The sequence below is a fragment of the Rhinolophus sinicus genome, linkage group LG04, assembly GCF_036562045.2.
Source record: "Rhinolophus sinicus isolate RSC01 linkage group LG04, ASM3656204v1, whole genome shotgun sequence".
In the NCBI taxonomy this organism is placed as follows: domain Eukaryota; kingdom Metazoa; phylum Chordata; class Mammalia; order Chiroptera; family Rhinolophidae; genus Rhinolophus; species Rhinolophus sinicus.
The window spans coordinates 171,415,627-171,433,576 of record NC_133754.1 but is presented as its reverse complement, the minus strand read 5'-3'; the positions used below and the strand labels follow the sequence as shown (position 1 = coordinate 171,433,576).

Here is a 17,950-nt window from a genome sequence, read left to right as displayed (position 1 = left end):
GAACACCTACTGTGTGAATTGCTCACGGCATTCTACATAGACATCTTGCAAATGGGTAGGTCCCTTTTCCTTTTACAGCTTCAGGGAATCCTTTCCTGGGGACTCAAGATAAGTGAAGGATGTACTCAGGAAACCAGACAAAGTGCAGACAAGGGGCAGGATTCTAGATCTCAGATTTGCCCCCATAGTCAGGCTTCTGGTCAAGATCCTGCTTCATTCTTTTACTGTCCCTGTGTCTTTGGGCAAGTTACTTAGCTTCTCCAAGCCTCAGTTTCCCCATTCATAAAGTAGGGAGAATATCAATATCACAGAAGGCTGTTGTTATGATTAAATGATATCAATTGATAGGTAATGCTTAGCTCAGTCTCTGACCCATTGTGTGTAAGCCATAATGCTTGCTATGAGAAATACCAGTAAATAAATAGTTCATTGTTGTAGTAGCAGTAGTAAAATACTGTACTATAAATACCAGTAGTCGCAATGGTATTAGTAGTCATAGTATTAGTAGTAGAAGAACTACCAGAAGTACTATTGGTGATAGTAATAGTAGAAGTACCAGCTGTACTAGTAAACAGTGGTAGCTATGGTAGTATTAGCAGACATGCTAATACGATAGTATTAATATAGTGTCAGAGTGGACTTGGGTGGCAGGGGAGAATTGGGTAAGGCTAAGAGAATTCAGCCCCTTTTAATTCTGGGGAGGGGGGAGACAGGTCCAGTTGATGAAAATTGGAAAGGAGAGGGGTCAAGATAGATGGGTTGGCAAGAAAAAATGAAGGGCGCAGAGCCCTAGAAATGGGTGCTAATCAAACCCTTGTAGACGTAGTGAGAGAAATGACTGTCTCAGGGATGGAATCGTGGGGTTGTGGGGGGCTGCGTCTCCCCCTCAACCTCTCCCAGGGAGGCAGAGATATTGTTTGTTCCCAGAAATCTCAGAATCCTGGAGCAGGCAGGGTCTTAGCTACCTGTGGTCCCCTGTCCTCATTTGCATGTGGGAACACTGAGGCTCCGGGCGTGAGTGGGAGGGGGGTTTCCACTGGGTAACAGCACAGAATGATGACTGGGCTGGGAGACATGTTTCCCGCTGCTCCCACAGGACCAGCTCCGAGGGCTTGGGCTGATTTGGAAGCCCCAGCTCGGCGTTCCAGGTCCTGAATTGCCAGAGGGGCGTGTCAGCAGTGGGGCCTGGCACCCACCCAGGCCTCAGGAACTCAGTGTCCTCAGTTCTGAAAGGATGAGTGGCGCTTCCTCGGAAGAGCTGGAATAATCACAAGGAGGGGGCACCAGAGCATCCCCAGGCTCTGCTCCTCTGGAAGAGGGAGTAAAATTTCCAGCCAGGAGCAATCCGGGGCTTCCATAGAAACTTCTGCCTTTTGGCAGTTTGGAGTATGATCCCACCAGTCTCGCGGGCCTTGACCCCACTAAATAACAGTTTGTTCTTCAACTTGTGCTACTTCTGGGCCTTTGCTGTCCCCTTTGCCTGAAATGCTCTTTTTCTCCTTTATGCCTGCTTCAATGCCACCTCCTTCAGGAAGCCTTCCCAAATACCCTAGCCTTTGCTCTCTGGCCAGGATTCCCTTTCTCTGCTTGTGGTTCCATGGCATTTGGTCCCAGCTGCTACGAGTAGTTCATTTTAACAGACATGCATTGATTCACCGACCAGTCCCTGCCCTCAGAGAGCTTAGAGTTCTCTGAGCCAGACAGATATTGATGTACCACCTCCACCCCTGCCAAATGGGTTAAGGTCATGGTGCTGGTAGGTGTGGGAGGGTGTGGGTCTTCAGGGGAGGGCTCCCATCCCAATCCAGGAGGGCTTCCTGGGAGAGGATGCAGCCACTCTGTGCTCATAACCAAATGACACAGTGGGTTGTTAGTACTTAGTTTATGACCCAGCGCACAGTGGATATTTTGGGTATGCTTAATTAACATTCCAATTGAATATGCAGCTGCAGTTGCCACATTGGACAACTTCCTGTCACCTGTGTAGAGGCAACCTAGCAGGGAAGAAAAATCTGGAAAGCTGAATGGATCCCCCTGGTCCCTGCAGGCAGGGCTTATGAGCAGTTCTGCTTTGTACAACCTATTATCATAGGTTGTACAGTGGATCCCACGCTAGAAATGAAAGGAGAGAATCCAGGATCACAGTGAGATGGCTCATCAGGAAATGTGGTCCCAAGAGAAAGGTGGGTGTACCAGAAAAAGCAGACAGAAAGTCTCAAAAAGCCCATCAGGACCTGAAAAATTACTCTACCAGAATATAGCCCAAGACACACACTGGATAGGATGACTTTGGTCATCAAGAAAAATATCAAAAGCTGAATTTGTCAATCCTGGCTGTGCGTTAGATCCATCTGGGGGGCTTTAAAAACATTGATGCCTTGGCCCCACCCTCCAAACCAATTAATCAGAATCTCTGGAGGTGGGGCCTGGAATCGCCAGGTGATTCTGATACCGGGGTGGAGCGCCACTGCCTTAAAGTATCACTCGACATTCCCCAGGGAAGAAGGCAGGGCAGGGTGAAAGCTGATATGGGAACACGTTTCAACAGAGATGGTTAAACTAAGGCAAGTTGTGTACTTGAAAGGTCAACTTCAGTTATCCAAGTCTAGTTTTGCAGAACAGCTCACAGAAAAGGGCTGCAGAGAGTAGAGGACAGAACACAAGCTTTGGTGACAGTCAGATTCCCACACCACTTAGTGGGTGCATGACCTTGGGCAAGTTACTGAGCAACTCAGAGTCTCATCTATAAAATAGGGACATTTGTAGTGCCAGTCCCAGAGGGTTGCTTTGAAAATTAGTTGAAATGAAGTAGGAAAAGTGCCCAGTGTTCAACAAATATCAACTCCCATCCCTCTGACTCAGAAGGTTCCAGACACATGAGGCAACGTTGTGCAAGAGAGGGTCCTTAATGCCCCTTAACATTCTTACACGTTACCATTGTTTTTAGAGGAAAATATCCAACTCATAGGTAAGTCATCCTGGGTGAACAGTGGGTACAGACTGACTCAGGGGAAAGCTGATTATGTTTCTAGGAAAAAGAGCTGAGATCCTGGAAACAGCAGGGAGTTTCAACAACCCTGGGTCCTTTGATTTCACAACCACCCATAGAGGCTCATCTTTACCGAAAGCCAAAGCCTGGCTTTAGGGGGTCTCATTTCCTCTTGTTTGGACCTTCATGCCTTCATCAGACAGTTAGTTAGTGGGTGTGCCTCTGTGCCGGGCCCTGGGCGTTGGGAGGTGATCTGTACCCTCACAAGGCTCCTTGTTGAGCAGGAAGCCTGGCATGTCTGCCAGTGCCCACCAGACACAGCAGATAAGCCTTGTGAGGCTGTGGAGGAGAGGAGCCAGGTATTCAGGGGAAAGAGTAGCCCAGGGGCATCAATGGGTTACTGTGACTCTCTCCATCTCTCCCTAAAATCACAGCTCTTCACCATCGGTACAAGTGCTGCTTCAGCCTATAGTGGCCGCCCTTCAGTTTTCCCATCTGTAAAATGGGTGTAGGCAACCAGCGAGAAGTTAATTCAGTGATTCCCTAAGGCCCTTGCTTTGGAGAATGTTGTGAAATGAGTCCTATGGCCTACATTCACATTTTAATTAAAGATTACAGCAAGCTCTGTTTGGAAAATTTCACAACTGGACTTGGATCCATCTGGCTGTCCCTTCATGATGGGGGGGGGGAAAGGGGTGGGATAAGTGGAACAATGAAAGACGAGTGTCATGTGATAAAGGGAGAACTTCCTTCCTCCCCAATCTTCTTTCTCATCTCTGTCCCACCTCAGTCCAATGCAAAGCTGTCTGGCAGGGTGAGCCCCAGACTCATCTGGGAGCTTGGCCAAGGCTGGGAGAGTGTCACCCAGCTTCTGGGCACATTTGAGAGCAGCTTTGTGGCAGGAGCTGATGATCACCATGATAAATGAGTCCCTAAAGGAATCCTTACATCATGAAGTTGAGTGTTTGCGGTTAGTCTTGAGAGGAGGGAGGGAGGAGAGATGGCGGTTGGCAAGGGATGCACCACGACGCATCCAGCAACCCTCTCACCAGCCTCCCTTCCTCCTCCTTGGCTCCTTCTCTTCTTCCCACCAACATTTCCTGAGCTCCTACTGTGTGCAGGCTCCTGTGCTGGCTCAGAGACCACAGGGATGAAACCAGCACAGTCCGTGCTCCCGACAGACAGGAAGAGCAACCTACTGTGTTCAGTATGGAAGAGTACTGAACCCAGTGTCATCAGCACTGCAACAGAGGGAAGCCCCGGAGGCCGCAGGGGCACAGACCTGGTGGGGAGGGCATGACGGGCAAGGCTTTCTACAGGAAGGCTTGCAAGACAAGTCCACCAGGCAGCAGAGAGAGCTCCTGGCAGAAGGAACAGCAGGAACAAAGGTCTAGGGAATCAGAGGGAAGCCTAGAAAAGCTTTTGGGCTGGAGCACTGGATGCAGCGGAGGGGGGCAGGTGGGTAATGGAGAGAGACAGCCAGAGGAGTCAGCAGGAGATAGAGTTTAAACGACCTTGAATCTCAGCGAGGGAGCTGACTTTATTCTGAGGCCCCAGGGAGTCAGGAGTCAGGGCAGGATTTTCCCAGGGAGGAAGGCTGGGATTGAAGAGGCTGGAACAGAGCAGGGGTGTGTGTGGGAGGCCCCTGACTGCTCAATAGTGCTTTTATTTACTCCCTCAAGGAGCACCTCTTGAGGGCCTGCTCATCCCTCTCCACAGTATCAGGCTGGTCAGCCCCTGCGCACTGCTCAAGCTAAAGAGAAAACGTATGGAAAGAGCATAGCTGCCCTTGACAAAGCCTCCTTTGTGGCGAGCCCTGGGGCCATAGTGGCGTGGTGCTCTGCTGCCCTCTAGCTATGTACGCCTGGAGATACACCCCTGCAGGGTCCTGCGGCTTCTAAAATGCTCTTGAGTTTCGCAGCAAGCCTTCCCTCTCTCTCTCTCTCTCTCTGTCAACGATGGGGGGTCCCGCGATTCTGGATGAAAAGGTGCAGTCTGGGATAGAGGACAAGCTCGGAACCTCCAGTGATGTACACATTTTGACCCAGCTTGAGAGCCTGGTGCAAAAAAAAATCCCGACAAACAGCTCATCACACCCCAACATGCATCTATCCCTTGTCTCTGCCCTATTCTCAAAATCCCTTGGGTGTGAAATCCCATTTCAGTTCAGTTTGCGGTGGACAGCAATCTGATTAAATCAGCCCATGCTAAAATGTGACTGACTGATAGTCCTCAACCCTTTTAAGGACATTTAGGGAGCAACTTGTTCACTTACTGGGTTTACAATTGAAAAGGGAAGCCGGCCATAGCAAATAGCACTAAGATTCAGAGCTCATAGCTCTGGGTTTAAACCTGTTTCACCATTTACAGCTGCTTTCTCTTTAGACAGCCTCCCCTGCCTACTTCTGTTTTCTTGTTTTTTTCATCTGAAAAACAGGAATAGTAATTCTTGCCCTATCAACCTCAAGGATTAAAAAAATATGTCATAGATTATGAAATTTCAGAGTAGAAAGGTATTGTGGAGATTATCTAGGGATTTTTATTTTGGCTTTTACATAATTTTGTACAATTTATGAATCACGTTCAATTATAGGCTCCTCAACTTACAATAATAAACCCATAGTAAATTGAAAATACATTAAGTCTAAATGTAGAGTATCGGTTGCTTACCCTCGTGATGGCGTGGCTGACTGGGAGCTGCGCTCGCTGCTGCTGCCCAGCCTCACGAGAAATGATCGTAGTGTGTATCACCAGCCCATGAAAAGATCAAAATGCAAAATTCAAGTACGGTTTCTACTGAATGCTTATTGCTTTTGCACTATCATAAAGCTGAAAAATCGTAAGTTGAATCATTGTAAGTCCAGGAGAACTACGTAAAATCATTGCTCTCTTTTTGCAAGTAGGAAACAGTTAAGAATGGGGAAATGACGTGGCCAATGCTCTCTGGGATGTTAGTGGCAGAGCCCAGGACAGTGGTCTCTGTTCTACCTAACTCTCCCTATAGATCCTGCTAGAATACCCTATAACCCTCACCTATCACCCTCACATCCCTGTCCCTACAGGCCTCTGAACTCTTTCTAAAAGCCCCTGTGCACTAAATAGCACTTACCTGTCTCTCTAGCAAAACGATGGGATTTCTCTGCTTGGTGCCCAGCATGGAGCGTGGCACCCAATGGGTGAGTGCCCCACCCCAGCACATCTACAGCCAGACCAGGAGAGGGTTAAACAACAGTCCTGGCCTTGGATCAGCCTTGGCATTGTAGAAGCAGGTGGCCTAATGTTTAACCAGATGCTTCAACTCAAGAAGAACTCAATCCAGCCAGGTCTTCCTAGAGCTAAGACCTGGCCCCTCCCACCCCTCTAGGCCCCTGCGCTGTGAAGCTCCTAGGAATGGGAAAGGGAGGAGGGGGAAGGTTACAAAACTGGAGGAGTATGCGGATAGAATAGGCAGAGCTGTTTGGTCTTGGCTGAGTCCTTCCCATTCCTGCTTCCCTGTTCCTATCTGCGCACAGAGGAGGCTGGTCTGGGTGGTCCCTTCTGATGGCACTGGGCAAGAGCAAGGAATCCTCAGAATCCAGAAACTCCTCGCTAGGGGTTCCCTAGCTTGGGAGAAACTTCCTCCACCACAGAGGAGGCGGTGGGTAAATCTTTAACTACCTGGCCCAGGGCAGGCCAGAGCCTTTCCGGATGGATGGCGGCCTGGGAAGGGGGGATGGGTGTGGGGGATGTAAGGCGTGTATAGTTAGTCCCAGCGTGGTGAAGGGAGGGTGGTGGGGAGGGAAAGGAACGAAACTCGGGCGGAGCTAACTCCGTGTGCAAAGCAGGACATGGAGGAACGCGGCTCCCCCGATGGGTAAGGCAGATTCTGGGAGGTTCAAAGAGCCGCTGGGCGCCGGGATGGTTAACTCAGCTTGCTGCCACAGGGACCCTGAGTGGAGCCTGGAGCAGGGGCCAGAGGGGCCGGAAACGCCCATCCAGGTGGTGCTCAGGTGGGTACAGATTGGTTAGGAAGTGCCCAAGAGAAAGGAAGGGAAGGGACCGATGGAGAGACAGCGGGGTGGCACATCATCCCTACCGTCGGACCACAGGGTGCGTCCCATGAGCGCTGCCGAGCTGCGTCGAGGGGAACAGAGCGCGCTGCACTGCTCGGGTTCCAGGACTCTGCAGGTGAGAAAACCCTCCCCCTCTAAAAAACCTACCGGAAGGATGCCTTGCCCCTCCCCTCAGGCAACTTTGCCCGGGCCCCGCCCTCCCAGGCGTCTCCCCCCTTCTCCACCGCCCCTCCCCCAGGTGAGCCCCCCGGGCGGGGGTCCCGATGTAGCATTCCGCTTCGGCGCCGTGCTGGACGGGGCGTGCACGCAGGAGGACGTGTTCCGGGCTTGCGGTGTGCGGCGTCTTGCGGGGCTGGCGCTGCGCGGGTGAGTGAGGCCCTGGGGATGCTTTGCATCCCCGCACTGCCCTGACCCCACCGCGGACCCCCGCCCTCCGCCTGGGCCCAGCCGCGTCCCTGCTGCCCGCAGCTTCTCCTGCACCGTCTTCACCTTCGGCCAGACCGGCTCCGGGAAGACCTACACCTTGACCGGGCCTTCTCCCCAGGTGGGCCAAGCGCAATGGGAGCCCTGGTGGGTCTGGGGTTGATGGGCTGAACGCTCTGGGGAGCCGTTGGCAGCGCAGGCTTCCTGAGGGTAGAGCCTTGGACAGTGCAGTCCACTTCATGTATTTGCAGAAAGGAAACTGAGGCCCATAGAGGTAAAGCTACTTGCCCCATATGGAGTTCAAATTTTGTCTCCTTTACTTACTAGCTCCATTTCTTCATCTATAAAATGGAAGCGATAGTACTGATTGTGAGAATTAGATGAGATGTTACATGGGAACTTCGTAGTTAGTTCCTAGGGCATAGTAAGTAAGGGCTCTACAAAGGGTAGTTATTACCGTGGTGGTGATGACCCAGCCCCAGGCGCCGCTGTTTCTGCCCCCAGGGAGAGGGGGTGCCTCTACCCCCCAGCCAGGGTGGCATCATGCAGAGGACCTTCGCCTGGCTGTTGGACCGTGTGCAGCACCTGGGCAGCCCCGTCACTCTCCATGCCTCCTATCTGGAGATCTACAATGAGCAGGTGGGGGACAGAGGTGACCGGAAAGACAGCCCACAGTTGCAATGAGGCATTTCTTCCTAAGGAGCCTGGGTCAAGGGGCAGAATAGGTGGTGTGTGGTGGGGGGGCACTGTCAGTAAGGCCTAGGGGTGGATGGAACGTGGACTCACAGCTCCCTCCTTCACCCTCCACCCACATCACCCAGGTTCGAGACTTGCTGAGCCTGGGGTCTGCCCGGCCCCTTCCTGTTCGCTGGAACAAGACTCGGGGCTTCTATGTGGAGCAGCTGCGGGTGGTGGAGTTTGGGAGTCTGGGGGCTCTGATGGAACTTCTGCAAATGGGTGCGTGCTATTTCAGGGGAGCTTTGGGGTACAGGGGAAGCCCATCCCTCTATTGTTCACTGAGTGCACTCAGGGCCCCTTGCTGGAGCTGTGGATTCAGAGAAGACCCTTGTGGCAGCAAAAGGCCAGCAAACCGACAGTTCAGACACAGCCCAAGGAGGGCCCCCATCCCACCCCCAGGCCTGCTGATTGTACCTTCCAAAGTCTTTCTGGGCCCATCCTCTCTCCAGCCCAGGGCCTCTGCCTCAGCCTGTTTTTTACTCCCGGGATAGGTCTTCCCACCTCAAGGCTCTCCCGCTCTGACCCATGCTCCTCCATGCAGCAAACCACATTCCTCTTCCCCTCCAGACACTCCAGACCCATCCAGTGTCCTGAGGGCAAAGGTCATACCTCTTAGCCTAGCTGATAGGTCCCCTCTGTTCCAGTGTCACTCATTCATTCATCAAATATTTATTGACCATCCACCCTGTGGCAGGCATTGGGGTCACTGAGACTCTGGGTTCCTGCCCCAACATTGTGCCACATCTCCTAGCTGGTCTTTCTGCTTCCTCTCCCTCCTTCTACAAAGCAATAGGAAGGATGTATACCAGATGCGAATCTGACATTTTTCGCTCAGTTCTTTCCATCCCCCTCTCACCTGTCTATGCTCACCTGTCTCAGCCCACATGCCATCATTCCCCTTTCCTGCCGCTGTGCCTTTGCACAGGCTGGCCCCTCTACCAGGATGCCTTTGCTCCTTCGCCTTTATTGGTGACTACATGCTCTTCCTACCAGGTCCAGTTCCTGCTGCTTTTCCCCTCCAGGTCTTAGCCGTCGAAGGAGCTCAGCTCACACCCTGAACCAGGCCTCCAGCCGAAGCCATGCCCTGCTCACACTCTATATCAGCCGCCAGACTGTGAGTGCCCCAGCTTGGGGAAGGAGCTGGCCCAGGGCCACCCAGCAAAGGTCCGCTTCTGGGTGTATAAACCACCTTGGGTGTGCAAAGGAAGTCATAGTGAAAACTTTGGCTTTGTGACTTTGATGGGGACAGTCCCTGTCAAGCTCTGATCCCCCAATCCCAGCAGATGCCTCCTGTGGATCCCGGGGACCCTGCTGGTGGGAAGCTGTGCTTTGTAGACCTGGCCGGCAGTGAGAAGGTGGCAGCCACAGGATCCCGTGGGGAGCTGATGCTTGAGGCCAACAGCATCAATCGCAGCCTGCTGGCCCTGGGTGAGACCTGGGAGCCAGGTCTGACGTCCTGAGACCTTCCTCTTGCCTGACCTGTAGCTGTCCACAGAAGGGGTGGGGGTAGGGGAGTGGAGCGGGGGTAGAACCAGAGGGGTTGTGGGGTCATAGGGCATGGAGGAGAATTAGGGAGCTGAGAGCCAAGAGCCACAGGCAGGCCTCCTGGTCTCAGCTTGCTCTGACTTGTGCCTCCCCTCTGAGAACTATGTTGATGACTTTATAAGCCCTAGAAGCTTCATTCTATTAGAATTCTAGTTTGGGAGGTGGACACACTCAAGTACAGAGTGTGAGCCCTCACATATGTAACCTGTCCCTTGTGCAGTTGGGAAGACTGAGGCCCAGTGAGAAGGGACCTGACCTGTCTTCCCACACCCACCCCAGGTCATTGGGCCTCCACTGCGGCGTGCGTGGGGAGCTCCTCTTCATTCCGTCCATTTGTCAGATGTTTCCTGAGCCCCTGCTGAGAGCCAGACCCTTTGTTGGGCACTGGGGGTCTGGGCTGGACAGGGCCACCTCTGCCCTCCGGCCCCAGTCTGATGGCAGAGGCCAATCTGAGTGAGGAACGAGATCACATGGAAAGAGGGATTTTAGAGCACACTGGCCTAGGTGGGTTTCTGCTCTGCTGGACCAGCTGTGTGTCCTTGGACAAGGGGTGTAACCTTACTGGGCCTCGCTGTCCCCACCCAGGTCACTGCATCTCCCTGCTGCTGGACCCACAGCGGAAGCAAAGCCACATCCCCTTTCGAGACAGCAAGCTCACCAAGCTGCTGGCGGACTCACTGGGGGGGCGCGGGGTCACTCTCATGGTACCTGAGGGGGCTGGCAGGGAGGGCTGGGGTTTGGGGGGGGGCTCCCAGAGAGAAACACTCAAGACATTCTCCTCCCAGGTGGCCTGCGTGTCCCCCTCAGTCCAGTGCCTTCCCGAGACTCTCAGTACCTTGCGATACGCCAGCCGAGCTCAGCGGGTCACTACTCGGCCACAGGCCCCCAAGGTGAGTAGCGGAAGACGCAGGTAGGATGGCAGTGGCAAGGGCTGGAGATCAGGCAGTCGTCGGAGCCTGAGTTGCTGTTACAGTTCATGTCCGGGACTGAGTCAGAGTTAGGATTAGAATTGGAATCCTGATGATGAGATCATGGTTGGGTCGGGTGGGGTCAGTGTCAGGGTCATGGTCAGGGTTATGGCAGGTCTAAGGTCTAAGGTGGGAGTCTGATGTGGGATATGATTCCGGGTCTAGCCGGGATCCCAACTGGTAGCATTATTAAGTCTGAGTTGAGCTGGGGTCTGATGTGGGGTCTTGTTTGGAGTCAGAATCTGGACCCAGGTCTGAACAGGAATTTGGGGTTGGACTTGGAGCAGGGTCCAGCTTAGAGTGGGCTCTCCAGGCATGCATCTAAGGCCATAGGCACTTTGCTGCAATTAGGGTAAGGTGTTCCCTCCAGGTGTAGACTTGTGCTCGGATGCAAGGCTGGTGAGTGAAGCATGGGCTCGTTTTTAGGCTTCACTCACTCCCCACTCCCGGAAGCCCTTGTGCAGTGCACAACTTGCACAACCATAAATGGCAGTTCTGGGTCTCTTTCCCTGTAGTCCCCTATGGCAAAGCAACCCCAGCATTTGGAGACTAAGATATTGCAACTCCAGGAGGAGAACCATCTCCTACGGTCCCAACTGAGCCAAATGAACCTCAAGGGTATGAGCTCCCTGGGGGTTGGGAGCATGTGGAGAGGGTCTGGGGCTCCTACGGATCCAGCCACCTCCCCTTTCCCTATAGTCTCCGGACTCAGTGGGACCCGGGTGGCCTGGGCCCAGCGGAATCTCTATGGGATGCTCCAGGAGTTTATGCTGGAGAATGAGAGGCTCAGGTAAGGCCCAGCCCCAGCCAGGGGACTTGGTGCCCACCCCTTACTGCTGAGCTGCTTCTGCCAAGCTGCCCCCCTCTCTAGTCTATGGCTCCCTTCTGTCCCCACCTGCCTGCTGGGGCTCGTACTACACTGCAATGAGGAGATGACTGATACCCCCATCAGCCCTGCCTCCTGTTACTTTTCTGGGGCCTATTCTTCCCAGGAAAGAAAAGAGCCAGCTGCAGAGTAGCTGGGACCTGGCCCGGGATGAGCAGCGCGTCCTGGCCCAGCAGGTCCATGAATTGGAGCGGTGAGCATGTCCACCAGCCCAGAGACAGGCCTTGAGACAGAGGGCAGGTGGAAAAGGGGTGGCTTAATGAAATGGTTAAGAGTCTTACCTCTGGATCAGACCACCTGGGTTCAAATACCAGCTCTGCCACCTAGCTGTGTGACCTTGGGTGAGTCACGTAACCTCTCACTGCCAGGGTTTCCTCATCTATGAAATGAGGATAATATAATGCCCACCTTACAGCCTTGTTTTAAAGATTGAATCGCATGAGTTCATTTGTAAAGAATTGCGAACGGTGCCTGGCACGGAGTCAATGTTCCGTTTGTTGAAAGGAGGGGTGTGGGGGCCAGCCTGGTGGTAGCATTAAGGGCCACAGGCACGGACCCACTATTCTTTCCAGGCGCCTCCTTTCTGCCTGCTACCTTCACCAGCCGGGCCTTGGCCCAGCCCCACCATGTCCCTGTGTGATGGTGCCAGCTCCCTCCTGTCATGTGAGTCTCTACCCAGCCTAAAGCGGGGAGGAGCAAGGACAACAGGGAACCTCTGACATGCCCTCTTGCAGGCACTGCCACCCCTCTGCTCCTGCCCCTGCTGCCGCCTCTGCCCCCTGTGCCGAGCCCCGCTGGCCCACTGGGCCTGCCCACGGAGGGAGCTCCAGCTGCCCCAGGTAGGAAAGGCCCAAGTAGGGGTGAGGGAAGTCTGGGAGAGCTGGAGACCTTGATCTAGGGGATGAGTCCTGGGCTTCAGAGCTCCAGGGCCTCCGGGGTCCCAGGCTGGGTCATAGGGGTGAGTGGCTGGCTTTGGGCTCCCTCTGCCCCGGGTGCAGAATAGCTCTTTACCTTGCCTCCCCCTTCTCGCCATCTTCCCTTCTTTTAGGAACTCACTCTGCCCTTTGCTTATTCATTCATTTACATACATATTACTCATTTATGCATTTTCTTATTCATGTGTTCACTCACGCGTTCACCGACTCTCCCCTAAGCTCCTGTGCCGGCCCCTGTTCTGGGCACTAAGGATTCAGATATAGACCAGACACGGTTCCTGCTCTCAGGGAGTTCCTAGTCTCCAGGGAGGACATTATAAAGGCCACCCGCTGCCCATAGAAAGAGCAACCAAGACCCCACAGCTTTAAGCCCACCTGACAGTCTTGGTGGCTCGTGGGGCAGGTGTGGCAGGCATGGTTGTGTCACAGTGAGCTCCAAGGAAGTGGGGCAGAGAGGCAAGGCTGAGGTCACCCAGTGTGGGCTCTGGTCTTTCCTGCAGGTGTTTGGCTCTAAAGCCCCAGATGGCATGACCCTGTCTGCTCGGCCCCCACCCTGGGCACCCCCACGTAGCCCCGGCTCTGCCAAGTGCCCAAGAGAGAGGTGGGCCTGGTGCTGGGGCACTGGGATGGGGGTGGAGGAGGCCTGGGAACTTGGAGGCTCACCTCCCATCACCCAACTCACCCTGCCCCAGGAGCCACAGCGACTGGACTCAGACCCGAGTCCTGGCGGAGATGCTGACCGAAGAGGAGGTGGTACCCTCTGCACCTCCCCTGCCCATGGCGCCCCCGAACACATCACCAGTGCTGAGAGGTGAAGAAGGGAAAGAGGGAGGTGTTTTTTTGTGATCTTGGGCCAGAACACATTCTTTCCAGATCTTAGTTTTCCCATCTCTGAAATAGGGTGCATGCTGAGAGGTGATTTCTAGGACATTTCTTGTTTCCAAACTTGGAATTCTCTTCCTAGGGCCACCTGCATGCCCGAATGTATACCGGAGCCCATGGTGTAGGTGGCGGGGAAGGGAATGGGTACCACCTGAAGCTTCCCCAGGAGATGGTGGGACCCCTCTGATGGGCCTGGGTAGAGAGGGGTCCAGTCTCGTGCAGGCCTTGAGTCTCACTGTGCCCTTTAGGTGGGGCCACAGTTCCAAACCTGGCCCGGAGACTGGAGGCCCTCAGAGACCAGATTGGCAGTTCCCTGCGACGTCGCCAGAACCTGCCACCCCCCAGCAAGGGCTCACGAAGTACAAGCTAAGTCCTTCCCACTGAGGGCAAAACAGAAACCCAGGAAACCACTGTGTGACCTTGGGCTGGACTCTGCACTCTGGGATTCCAGTCTCCTCATCTGATAAATGGGGATAGCAGCTACTGCTCCTCTGTAGCCGGGCTGGGCAAGGACAGTTCCTGAGAGCTAGTGGGGAGGGGCTAGAGGGCAATTTGGGGGAGCAAAGGGAGGGTGCCACTCCAGACTATGAGAAATGAGACCGGATTCAGGGGAAACCAGAAGCAGGTGATGAAATATACATACCAATAAAGAGAGGCCTCAGCTCCAAGTCTGGTTAATCCTGTCACTTCCCATGGGGACATCCCAGACGGGAGGGGGTGGTTTCGGGGGAGTCTGAGGAAGAAGAGGCAAGGACACTTTGATCAGGAATAGTCCAGGTTCCCATCTCCTTTCATGTATTTACAAGTTTTAATTGAGCAACTACTGTATGCCATTGGGCAAACACGGGGAAATTGAATGGTAAGCATCTCCAGGAAGGAGGCCTGAGGAAAACTGATTTGGCCTTGAGCCGGGGCAGGTGGTGGACTTAGGGACTCGCTTCTGGGTACCAGCTTCCTGTGGCCTGTGCTGGATGGATCATCAGGCCTGAGTTCTGATGCCACAGACCCGCTCTGAGACCCTGGGAAGCCCTGCAGCCTCCCTGGACCACTTCCTGGTTTTCAGTCAGTTAGATGGGAGACATGGCTCTCTGTGCTGTTGCGCTCCAGCGAGGATCCAAGAGGTGAGGAATCCTGGTATAGTGCCCAGGAGGATGCAGTTGGTCTACAATTATGGGGAAGTTCAGACGTGACACGAGAAACTGGGGGTGCTAGTGGAAGGACCTCATTATAAAAAGAGCCATGAGGCTCTCCCATTTTATAGTTAGGAAAACTGAGACCCAGATGGCTCATTCCTTCATTGGTTCATGCATTCACTCACTCATCCCCAAATCACCACTGGTGTCAATTACAAATCAAGGTGGTGAACAAGATAGGCAAGGAACAGGGAGCTCACAGCAGGTGGGGGACAGACAGACTGACATTTACAACCTCACACATGTGCTTTGACAGGGAAACCCAGGGGACTGGAGGCACAGAGGAGGGTCACCCACTCAGGAATTATGGAGGGGTCAGGGAAGGTTTGCCAAAGGGAGTTATGATTAAGGCTCAGAGGGAGGGTGGACAGCAGCTGGACCAGGGCAGGTGGAGGGGCTGCCGAGGCAAAAGCCCATAGACCCCTGAGGTTCCACAGGTGGGCAGGGCCAGGAAGTGCATGGCCTTGTGGGCCACACCCAGAGTTTGGGCTCCTCCCAAGGGCAAAGGGGAGCCACAGAAGGGTCTTGAGTTGTCACATGCTTAGGTTTGCATTTAAGTCACACTGGCCACTGTGGCAGGTGGACTGACCGGTGAGGGTAAGCTGGAGGCAGGGGGACCCGGAGAATGAGCAGTGCGGGGAGGAATGAGACTCCTCAACCAGAAGTGCCTGAGCCACGCCTCGAGTTGGGAATCCCCTGAGACCTGGGCCCTGGGCTCGGGGAAGGCCCTGGGCAAGCAAACCTCAGCCATAGGTTTGGGAAACACTGAGGGAAGGGCAAGCCAGGGGGTAGCTGGGGAGTAGCAGGAAGCCTGAGGACACCCCTGGGGCAGGGGTTGCAGCCACCATCTGGAACAGTGCTCAGACTTGCCCACAGGCCTAAGGAAATCAAATCCTGTGGTCCCCACCCCTCTAACCAGTGCAACCAAGCAAGAAAAGACCCAGCACACTCCTACCCACCACCACTTTGGAAAACAGCCCTGGGGATGTTCCCTAATTATGCCTCCCTTGCGCCAAAGAAGTGAGGACCCACAGACTAAAAGCAAGGTGCCGCAAAGCTACACTTGAGCATGCTGTGTGGGTTGGGGCAGGCGACGGCTTCAGGCGTCCCCACTGCAGGGCCTCTGACACTTGAGTCTCTCGGCAGGGCTGGTCCCTGAAGCTGGGCCTGGCAGGCTCAGCCCAGATTGGAGTCCCCAGTGGCCAGGTATTGAAAGGCAAGTCTTGTGACCAAGCATTAGTGGGGTGTTCGACAGTGGTGAGTGGGAGACCAGTGCCCACGAAGGCAGAGCGCGGGGACATGGGGTCACGGCAGACACCACAGGCGGCTGGGCCAGGCAGAGGCAGCTGTGGTTAAGTCCACAGACTGAGTCACACATGTTCAAGTCCAGACATCATCACTTATCCATGACTGAGCCTGGACAGGTGACTTAACTGCTCTGAGCCCCTGTGGCCACATCTGCAGAACGGACACAATAATAGTAGCCCCTCATGGGCCGGTCCTGGAGAGTAAATGTACTGATACATGCAAAGAGGATCACACAAGGCTTTACCTGTTGCAGACGATTTAGCAAACAGCAACTTGTAGTCAACATGACAATTTGATGCAATTGACAACCTGGGTTTAAAAAAATAAGAATTCAACAAATATTTAGAGAACCCACTTTGGGCCAGCATTGAACAAAGCATAAGAATCCTTACCCTCATGGAACACAGACAAGAAACAAGAAAATGGGCAAAATACGTGGGATGTCAGATAGTGAGTGATAAACGCTACGAAGCAAAATGGAGTGGTGAGGTCCGTCTGCCAGGGCAGATGTAGTTCTAAATCAGGGAGTCAGGAAAGTTCTTGGGCAGGTGACATTTGTGCAGAGACCTGAAGACGGGGAGGAGGGTGAGCCTGACTCATGCCATAAAGTCACTTTTTTCTACTCTAGGTAATTTTGATGCCACATCGGCTGGGGCTCGTCCCTTCCCCAGAGCCCTTATCTCACTCACTGGTCCCATGGCTCTGCTTGCTGGGAGGTCTCTAGCCTCAGGCAGGGGAGGCCTCTGGCATTGAGTGTGAGAGCTTTGCTGACTGCCTTGGGAGGATGGACAGGGACCACCCAGGGGGACCCTGGCTGTTGCCGGTTCATTCGTGTTTGGATGACTCTGCTGGAGCCAGCCACGATTTTCCAGTTTCCTAGTTCCAGCTCAGCAAACCCCCCCCCCCCCATGTACTTTCCCAGAGATAGATACAGAACACAAAGGAATCATTCTTCACTGCCCCATCTCATAAGCTCTGTGTCCATCTCCCAATCAGCATCCTCACTCTCGAACTGCCACTTGTCCAGAATCCCTAAACCCTAAACCCTGGGGGAATTCCATAGGACCCAATCACACATCAAGGCTTCTAATCCAGTGGTCCTTACTGGGAACTTTTGGATTCCAGGGGATGCTTCTGGAACCCTAAAAGCTGTAGGCCTTTTCCACAATGCTGGAATTTGGGGGCAGATCTCTGGATCCGTGAAATAGGGTAGTATTTCTCCAGAACTGCCAATTTAGAAGATCTCTGGTACCTTAGAACATTAGAACTGGGGGCATTAGAACATTAGAACTTGGAAATCCTGAAGCATGGTAGGAATTTCTCAGAATGCCAAATCCCTAAAAGATCTCTGAAAATTTAAAACATTATATAGAAGTTGGGAGGGGATTCTCTGGAATCTTTGGCTGGAGGTGGGAATGTTCAGAGTTTGCAGGTCCATCCATGAATTTCTAGAATGCTGACAAATCTAGAGAGCCAAATCTAGCTGTTGGTACCCTGGTTGAGTTCTCCAAATCCTTGGGGACCCCGACTCTTAGCCAATGCAGAAAGGATGGTAGGACAGCACGAGCTTCAGGCAGAGTACTGCTATGGATAGTTGTGTTTAAAAGGCTATGAGGTCTCATCTGGGCAACCAAACCCCCTTTAGACCCGAAGAGATGAAGTCAGTGTGAGAGTGTGAAGCTCCTACTGCCAAGAGCATCTCGCTCCCATCCCTCTGTCTGCTTCAGCCATACCAGCCTTCTCTGGCATCCCAGATGTGCCCTGCTTTCCCTCACTCAGGGTCTTTCTTCCCTTTGTCTAAAGACACACTTGCTCCAAATTCATGTTTATTCAATTTTATACACAACAGGTTGATTTTAACCACTTTGAAGGATATTTTGTGTCCTCTTAGATGACTTTTCCCATTTCTGTCTCTTTGTTGAGCTTCCAAAGACTTGTCTTTATTTTAAACAAACAAATATGGTGGGGCAAGGTTGGGCAGGTAGGTGGTCTTGCTATGAAACAAGGAACAGCAGCTACTGGACTTTGTAG

General features: G+C 53.3%; 1 protein-coding gene and 2 long non-coding RNA genes across 9 annotated transcripts in view; 1 reads left to right on the top strand and 2 right to left on the bottom strand.

Annotated features, from left to right (window-relative positions):
* The window catches only part of LOC141571174 (uncharacterized), a 32,805-nt gene extending 25,639 nt beyond the window's left edge, over window positions 1-7,166 (bottom strand). For 3 of the 6 annotated variants that reach the window (XR_012495905.1, XR_012495902.1, XR_012495906.1), the window contains exon 1: window positions 7,065-7,161. This is a non-coding gene — a long non-coding RNA (uncharacterized LOC141571174). The other 3 variants (XR_012495903.1, XR_012495901.1, XR_012495904.1) reach the window with 2 other exon arrangements.
* On the top strand, window positions 6,747-14,053 carry KIF12 (kinesin family member 12). Of its 2 annotated transcripts, XM_074330894.1 has the most exons (18): window positions 6,747-6,842; window positions 6,913-6,978; window positions 7,078-7,407; window positions 7,510-7,585; window positions 7,969-8,103; window positions 8,286-8,421; window positions 9,225-9,316; window positions 9,483-9,630; window positions 10,333-10,451; window positions 10,533-10,637; window positions 11,231-11,333; window positions 11,415-11,505; window positions 11,708-11,794; window positions 12,174-12,264; window positions 12,336-12,440; window positions 13,037-13,137; window positions 13,229-13,347; window positions 13,667-14,053. In XM_074330894.1, exons 1-18 carry the CDS (start codon window positions 6,817-6,819, stop codon window positions 13,786-13,788), a joined length of 2,052 nt encoding a protein of 683 aa, XP_074186995.1. In that variant the 5' UTR covers window positions 6,747-6,816; the 3' UTR covers window positions 13,789-14,053. The 2 variants fall into 2 exon arrangements, 1 of the variants encoding a protein (XP_074186995.1); XR_012495900.1 differs by lacking the exons at window positions 12,174-12,264; window positions 13,667-14,053.
* On the bottom strand, window positions 13,219-16,230 carry LOC109459794 (uncharacterized). Its single transcript, XR_012495907.1, has 3 exons — window positions 16,164-16,230; window positions 14,062-14,151; window positions 13,219-13,340 (listed from the first exon to the last, which is right to left on the bottom strand). It is a non-coding gene; the product is annotated as an uncharacterized LOC109459794 (long non-coding RNA).
* Between the last annotated feature and the right edge of the window lie 1,720 nt (window positions 16,231-17,950).

Coding starts and splice junctions, on each gene's coding strand:
- KIF12 (XM_074330894.1), top strand. CDS start 6,817: ATGGAGGAACGCGGCTCCCCCGATGG. Junction 7,586..7,968: donor TGACCGGGCCTTCTCCCCAG/GTGGGCCAAGCG, acceptor TTCTGCCCCCAG/GGAGAGGGGGTGCCTCTACC. Junction 11,334..11,414: donor GAGCCAAATGAACCTCAAGG/GTATGAGCTCCC, acceptor CTTTCCCTATAG/TCTCCGGACTCAGTGGGACC.